Source organism: Chiloscyllium plagiosum, chromosome 42 (genome assembly GCF_004010195.1).
Source record: "Chiloscyllium plagiosum isolate BGI_BamShark_2017 chromosome 42, ASM401019v2, whole genome shotgun sequence".
NCBI lineage: Eukaryota > Metazoa > Chordata > Chondrichthyes > Orectolobiformes > Hemiscylliidae > Chiloscyllium > Chiloscyllium plagiosum.
The window spans coordinates 16,845,729-16,854,164 of NC_057751.1; the positions used below are offsets into that span (position 1 = coordinate 16,845,729).

At 51.1% G+C, this 8,436-nt stretch overlaps 1 protein-coding gene across 1 annotated transcript in view; it reads right to left on the reverse strand.

The window, feature by feature from the left end:
- Positions 1-8,436, reverse strand: part of LOC122542989 (prosaposin-like) — a 24,147-nt gene that overhangs the window by 8,365 nt on the left and 7,346 nt on the right. The window contains exons 3-5 of the mRNA XM_043681133.1: positions 7,584-7,712; positions 5,617-5,706; positions 2,516-2,699 (exon numbers count right to left, since the gene is read on the reverse strand). Coding sequence (XP_043537068.1) covers positions 2,516-2,699; positions 5,617-5,706; positions 7,584-7,712 — 403 coding nt within the window. The remainder of the gene's footprint in view (positions 1-2,515; positions 2,700-5,616; positions 5,707-7,583; positions 7,713-8,436) is intronic.

Sequence of the window (8,436 nt, forward strand, 5' to 3'; positions counted from 1 at the left end):
GAACTGGGGTGAGGTGGGGGAAGGGGAAATGAGGGAGCTGTTGAAGTCCACATTGATGCCCTGGGGTTGAAGTGTTCCGAGGCGGAAGATGAGGCGTTCTTCCTCCAGGCGTCTGGTGGTGAGGGAGCGGCAGTGAAGGAGGCCCAGGACCTCCATGTCCTCGGCAGAGTGGGAGGGGGGAGTTGAAATGTTGGGCCACGGGGCGGTGTGGTTGATTGGTGCGGGTGTCCCGGATATGTTCCCTAAAGATATGGAGGCATTCCTTCAGGCTCTCTGCCTGTATTCCTGACGAAGTGCTTTTGCCCGAAACGTCGATTTTTCCTGCTCCTCGGATGCTGCCTGAACTTCTGTGCTTTTCCAGCACCGCTCTCATCTAGACTCCAGTTGAGGCTGTCAGAGGTAGAACTGGATATCCCCAACTCATCCCCCACCCACAGCTTTCCAAAGACTCTCAAACCTCTGAGAGAGGAAATTCCTCCTCAGTTGGCACCCCTTTTTATTCAGAGAGTGTGCCCACAGTCCCCATGAATGGAAGAACTCGGAGTAGGCCATTCAGCCCTTCGAGCCTGCCCTGACAACCATTAGGATCATGGCTACACTTTCCCATGGACTCAGCTCCAGTTCCCCGCGTTGGCACCATATCCCTCAATTCCTTTATTTTTCAAAAAGGTATCTACCTTAGCTTCACTGAAGTAGCGTCAACAGCTTTCCTGGGCAAGGAATTCCATAGATTAACAACCGTCTGAGGTGAAGACGTTCCTCCTCAGTTCAGTTTTAAACCTGCTTCCTCTAATCTTGAACATACAGCGCAGAACATGCCCTTCGGCCCTCGATGCTGCGCCGACCTGTGAACTAATCGAAGCCCATCCTCCCGTCATCATCCATGTGCTTACCCAAGGACTGTTTCAATCTCCCTGATGTGGCCGGGTTAACTACATTAGCAGGCAGGGCAGTCCCCGCCCTTACCACTCTCTCAGTAAAGGAACCTGCCTCTGACCTCTGTCTTAAATCTGTCGCCCCTTAATTTGTAGCTAAGGCCCCTTGCACAAGCTGACGTCGTCATCCGAGGGAAAAGACTTTCACTGACTACCCTATCTAATCCTCTGATCATCTTATCTGTCTCTTGTCCTGGTCTTACCTACCTGTGGAAACATCCTATCTATTTCTATTGCTTTGGTTCCCTGTGAAGGGGGTAACAGCATTGAACCTGCCTAATACCTATCATTCTTTTAAACTCCAGGGAGTTTATACTTTAATCGTTCCGGGGTTTTTTTTTTAAAAAAGGAGTGTCTCCTACTCTAGATGAAAAGAGATAGAAATTCCACTTGGACTAACATGGTCAATCATTTAGAGATATAGAGATGTACAGCACGGAAACAGACCCTTCGGTCCAACCCGTCCATGCTGACCCAGATATCCCAACCCAATCTAGTCCCACCTGCCAGCACCCGGCCCATATCCCTCCATACCCTTCCTATCCATATACCCATCCAAATGCTTCTTAAATGCTGCCATTGTACCAGCCTCCACCACTTCCTCTGGCAGCTCATTTCACACACGTACCACCCTCTGTGTGAAAACATTGCCCCTTAAGTCCCTTTTATAGCTTTCCCCTCTCACCCTAAACCTATGCCCCTCTAGTTCTGGACTCCCCCAAGGGAAGAGACTTTACCTATTTATCCGATCCATGCTCCCTCATGATAGAACATAGAACAATACAGCACAGAACAGGCCCTTCGGCCCACGATGTTGTGCCGAACATTTGTCCTAGCTTAAGCACCTATCCATGTACCTATATTCCTCTGGTCATCTTATAAACCTCTATCAAGTCACCCCTCATCCTTCTCCGTTCCAATGAGAAAAGGCCTAGCACTCTCAACCTATCCTCGTACGACCTATTCTCCATTCCAGGCAACATCCTGGTAAATCTCCTCTGCACCCTCTCCAAAGCTTCCACATCTTTCCTAAAGTGAGGTGACCAGAACTGCACACAGTAATGTTATAAGGTCACCCCTCAGCCTCTGACGCTCCAGGGAAAACAGCCCCCGGCCTATTCAGCCTCTCCCTGTAGCTCAAACCCTCCAACCCTGGCAACATCCTTGTAAATCTTTTCTGAACCCTTCTGAGTTTCACAACGTCCTGCCGATAGGAAGGAGACCAGAATTGCGCGCAATATTCCAACAGCGGCCTAACCAATACAGCCGCAACATGACCTCCCAACTCCTGGACTCGATACTTCTGTGATAACTGAGACAGGGCAGGATTGAGGTATCTCTAGAGATGAATATTTGACCTAGCTATTACAGTTGTGTGATGTTGCAGAGTAGAGGAGTCTCAGAACGGAGAGAGTGGAATCACTTTCTGAGCTGTAATGCTGCTAGAGAGACTTGCTCAGCCACAGAAGGGGAATTGAAAATCTGATGTTTGACCCGCACGTCACCCCAGCCTCTGTGTTCAGAACAAAGCGGGGGTGGGGGGGGGTGAGTTTTAAAGGCAGTTTCGCTGGGATACGTACACGGTTCCTTCGAGTCCACGGTGGAACAAACGTGGAGAGCCTCACACACAGCACCGGGCTGCACTTCCCGAAACAGCAGATCGACAGCAGTATCCCCGAACCGTTCCATAAAACCGCGACACTTTGCCAGGTATTTGCCCGTCAGTCGGGAGCAGACCTGTTGGGGCAGCGTGGCGATGGCAGCCTGTTGGGGGGGGGGGCGTTGGCAGAGACGAGATTTTGAAAAGCAAACAGCAAAAATGGTCAAAACAGCGGAGACTATTCAGGGCAGCAGCGCATCCTATATTTCGGTTCCTGTTTTGACTTGCATCTGTAAGGGGGGAAAAAAATATAAGAGTAACCCGCCCACGCTCTGAAACCCGGTCGGTTTTCTTGAAATAGCAAAGGTGTTTGCCGCTGGGTCAGCACTAAGCAGTGCGAGTGCTATCCTCAGTGCACTGGGAATGAATTGAGCTCAGCTAGGAATCTAACGTCTGGCCCACAACACGTGGACCCTGCATTGTACCACAGGCAAAGTACAGACAGAACAGTGGGTATTCTCCAGGCTCCCCCTCGCCCGAGATCTTCAGGTTAAACCTCTAATGACAGAGGAAGAGAGGGATTGAGAGAGAGAGAGAGAGAGACACTGAGAGGGAAAAACCTTCCCAACTTGGTTCCCCTTCACCAACATTTCTCCCTACCGTTCAGACACAGAAATCCCTGCAGTGTGGAAACAGGCCCAACAAGTCCACACTTACTCTCTGAAGAGTATCCCACCCAAGCCCATTCCCCATCACTCTCCCTTTACTCCTGACTAATGCACCTAACCGACATATCAAGATGTGCAGGTTAGGGTGGATTGGCCGTGCTAAATTACCCATAGTGCCCAGTGATGTGCAGGTTAGGGTGGATTGGCGGTGCTAAATTACCCATAGTGCTCAGGGATGTGCAGGTTAGGGTGGATTGGCCGTGCTAAATTACCCATAGTGTTAGGTGCTTTAGTCAGAGGGGGGGGTGGGTTGCTCTTCGGAGGGTCGGTGTTGACGTGGGCTGAAGGGCCTGTTTCCACACTGTAGGGAATCTAATCTAATCCCTGAACAATTTCACATGGCAGGTTCACCTAAACTACATGTCTTTGTGACTGTGGGAGGAAGCCGGAGCACCTGGAGGAAACCCACTCAGACATGGAGGGAGAATGTGCAAACTCCACACACAGACAGTCGCCCCGAGGCTGGAATCGAACCCGGGTCCCTGGCGCATGAGGCAGCACTGAGTCACCCTTCACCACCTTCCTAGGCATCTGCTTCGCGTATCCTGGAACTCAGCAGCAAAAGTAGTCACTCTGTCTACCGTGAATCGATCCTTCCTTCGATTAAAAGGCCAAAAGACGGTAAGTGATAGGAATGGGGTAGGCCATTCAGCTCTGTCTACCTGCTCCCTCGTTCAATAGGGTCATGGCCAATCCAACATTCCTCACGTCCACTTTCCTGTACTCCTTGCCCCCGTGATTCCCTGACTGGTCAAGAATCTATATATCTCAGTCTTAACTACCCACAAGGATTCTGCCCTCTCCCCCACCAACCAACCCACAGCCCTCTGTGAGTTCCAAAGCCTCACAACCTTCTGACAGAAGAAATTCATCCTCATCACGGACTTCGGTTGGCACTCACCCCTCCCCACCCCGTCTTATTCTGAGACTGTGTCCTCTGGTCCTAGACCGTCCCACATGGGGGAAACATCCTCTCAGCATTGACCCTGTCAATGAAATTGCCTCCCATTGTTCCAAACTCCAGTGAGTAGAGTCCCAACCTGTTTAGCCTTTGGCCATCAGACAATCCCTGGGAATCATCCTGGTGAACCTGCTCTGAGCTGTCTCAAACGAAACAATATCTTTCCTAAATTGAAAGGTGACAGGAATTTCCAAAGCCCCGGGCCTTAGGAAGCTCAATGTGGGGTGGCCCATTGTTTTATACATTGGACACTATGAGGGCTCCCCCCCCCTCCCCCTGAGTTTTCTAGCTCTGCAGCTAAAGCCACTGGGATAGCATGGCAACCGGTGCATGCTGGGAGTGGCAGCTTAAAGAGAGATAGAGAGAAGATCGATCAGGCCCAGAAACACAGCAAGGCAACAAGAAACGAGGGGCTAATCATTGGCGGAGCGTGCTCCTCACAAAGCTGGAAAACCGCCACGGCAGATTGAGCGTCGACATTTTGAAGTCCCGTCACAGTCGAGCCAGTAAAACCTGCTGCCATTTTGTTTGAGGTTTCAGGGCTGGGGTGGAAACCTGGCGGCCATGTTTCTGTTGCAGACCATGTGACTCTCGAAATGCCTATCGACTGTCAGTTGTATTTTCCCAATCCAGCATAGTCGGCTTCCAAATGCGTGACTGCAGTTTCAGGGCCCTCGTTTCAAAAACGACTGTTTGACGCTCAAACTTAAAAGTGAACTCCGTCATGTTATGATCGCTATTGCCAGGCAAGTAACTCCCCACCATCGACAAGTCAGGAGGGGGTGAGGGAATACTCCCCACTTGCCGTGGATGGGGGCGAGCAGCTCCGACAACACTCGAGAAGCTTGACACCATCCAGGGACGAAGCAGCCCCCGCTCGATTGTCCCCACACCCACAAACCCCCACTCCCTCCACCCCCCCCCCGACGCTCAGTAACAGCAGTGGGTACCATCTACAAGACGCACTGCAGCAACTCCCCCCAGGCTCCTCAGACAGCACCTTCCAAACCCCACGGCCACTTCCATCGGGAAGGACAAGGGGCAGCAGGTACATGGGAACACCACTCCCTGTAAGTTCCCCTCCGAGCCCCTCACCGTTCGCGACTCGGAAATATATCGGCCGTTCCTACAGTGTCGCTGGGTCAGAATCCCGGGACTCCCTCCCTGAGGGCGCTGTGTGAGGGGGGGGTCCCTACACCACATAGGACTGCAGCGGTTCAAGGAAGAAATTTGAGTTACTAAGGAGGGGCAATGAATATTGACCCAGCCAGTGACACCCACGTATCAGTGAAGACAAGGGGGGGGGGGGGAATAGGTTAAAATGCAGATCGAGACACGAGCTGTCTATCCCCTTTCAGAATCAATGCATTTCAGAAGAAGAGTATAACCCACCTCCGTTTTCTCCTCAGGAAGTAGTCGTTGCAGCTTCTTCACAACGAGGACACAGGAGTCACATGTGTATCTGTCTTTGGGGAAGGGCACCTGGTTCAACAGGGAGGCATAATGGGACAGTTGACCTAACTGTTCCGACCATGCACTGTAATTAGAGTCATAGAGACGTACAGCACGGAAACAGACCCTTCGCTCCAACCCGTCCATGCTGACCCAGATATCCCAACCCAATCTAGTCCCACCTGCCAGCACCCGGCCCATATCCCTCCAAACCCTTCCTATTCATATACCCGTCCAAATGCCTCTTAAATGTTACAATTGTACCAGCCTCCACCACTTCCTCTGGCAGCTCATTCCACACACACACCGTCTGCGTGAAAAAGTTGCCCCTCTTTTATATCTTTCCCCTCTCACCCTAAGCCTATGCTCCTCTAGTTCTGGACTCCCCCACCCCACAGAAAATATCTTGTCTATTCACCTTATCCACGCCCCTCATGATTTTTGTAAATCTCTATGGGTTTCCTCCGGGTGCTCCGGTTTCCTCCCACAGTCCTAAGATGTGCAGGTCAGGGTGAATTGGCCATACTGAAAAATTGCCCATCGTGTTAGGTGCATCATTCAGAGGGAAATGGGCCTGGGTGGGTTTCTCTTCGGAGGCTCGGTGTGGACTGGTTGGGCCGAAGGGCCTGTTTCCACACTGTAGGGAATCTAGTCTAATCAAATAAGGTCACCCCTCAGCCTCCGACGCTCCAGGGAAAACAGCCCCAGCCTCTTCAGCCTCTCCCTGTAGCTCAAACCCTCCAACCCTGGCAACATCCTTGTAAATCTTTTCTGAACCCTTCCATGTTTCACAACATCTTTCCGATAGGAAGGCGACCAGAATTGCACGCAATATTCCAACAGTGGCTGAAGACTGTGAGCTGTGAAACACTAACTTTGTTATATCTACTGCTGTTTTACACTAGCGCCTTCCCACATTGGATCACGTGAGTGACCGACACTTCCTTGCAACCTGTCGCAGTTAGTGAAGTTAGTTATCTAAGAGTACAATAATATCTGGGGTGGTAAAGAAGGTCCACTTCCCTTTATTGGTCAGAGTATTGAGTACAGGAGTTGGGAGGTCATGTTGCGGCTGTACAGGACATTGGTTAGGCCGCTGTTGGAATATTGCGTGCAGTTCTGGTCTCCTTCCTATCGGAAAGATGTTGTGAAACTTGAAAGGGTTCGGAAAAGATTTACAAGGCTGTCACCGAGATTAAAAGGGCGAGGCTAGACAGGCTGGGGCTGGTTTCCCTGGAGTGTCGGAGGCTGAGGGGTGACCTTATAAAATCATGAGGGGGGGCATGGATAGGGTAAACAGACAAGGTCATTTTCCTGGGGTAGGGGGGGAGTCCAAACTAGGGGAGGTGCTTGTGTGGAATGAGCTGCCAGAGGAAGTGGTGGAGGCTGGTAGAATTGCAACATTTAAAAGGCATCTGGATGGGTATGTGAATAGGAAGGGTTTGGGAGGGATATGGGCCGGGTGCTGGCAAATGGGACTCGATTAGGTTAAAGGATATCTGGACAGAAGGATTTGTCTCCGTGCTGTGATATAGAGATCACCTGTTGGACTGGCGTGGACAAAAATCTGAAGTCGCACAACCAGGTTTATTTAAAAATCACATACCTTCGGAGCACCGCTCCTTCATTAGATGGAGCACGCCCACGCTATCCATCCCTAGTTAGGTGCCCGAAACTGGATTCGAAAGCTGCACTCAGACGTGGCTAATTAGCTCAGATCGAGACAAAAAAAACAGAGACCGTTTCCACCCCCCCCCGCCCCGTTACGCAGCCCCCAGGCAATTTTGTAAACCAGCGCCCCTGAAGAAGGGCTTATGCCCGAAACGTCGGTTCTCCTGTTCCCTGGATGCTGCCTGACCTGCTGCGCTTTTCCAGCAACACATTTTCACCCCTGCAATCAATCCTACCCTGATGCGTTTCCAGACTTCGTTGGACTTTGGTGAGAAATTGTCCACGCCCGTCTTTGCTTTGGCGTGGAGAGATCCTTCCTTCAGGGATTTGCACAGGCCGAGGGCAGCGCACAACGCATCCGGTTCCTAGTGGAGAGAGGCGAAAAAAAAAAAGACCAAACGCAGGAGGGATTAAAACGTGGAGGTCATTTTGCACACAATGGCTCCCCCCCCATCTCCCTTTAGCTAGCCCTCGACTCCTTGTCTTGACAGCAATTGTCGATTATCTCCTGCGAGAACCAGCTTGCGGATTTCCAAACCAGGTTTGGGTTTTGTCCCGTAGCTAACTGGGATGGGCAGAAACGGCTCTTGTAAATGGCAAAGCACCATCTTTTCCAACATTTTGTTGTTCCCCCCCCCCCCCCCGCTCTCTCTCTCTCTCACACACACACACACTAATCCCCTATAGAATTAAAATTCCCCACAAAATCCCTACAGTGTGGAAACAGGCCCTTCGGCCTGACGAGTCCGCACCGACCCACAGAAGAGTAACCCCACCCAGACTCATTCCCACTACCCTACATTTACCCCTGACTCATACACCTAACCTACACATCTTTGAGCACTATGGGTAATTTAGCGTGGCCAATCCACCCTAACCTGCACATCCCTGAACACTATGGGGTAATTTAGCATGGCCAATCCACTCTAATCTTCACATCCTTGAACACTGTGGGTAATTTAGCACGACCAATCCACCCTAACCTGCTCATCCCTGAGCACTATGGGTAATTTAGCATGGCCAATCCACCCTAACCTGCACATCCCTGAGCACTATGGGTAATTTAGCATGGCCAATCCACCCTAACCT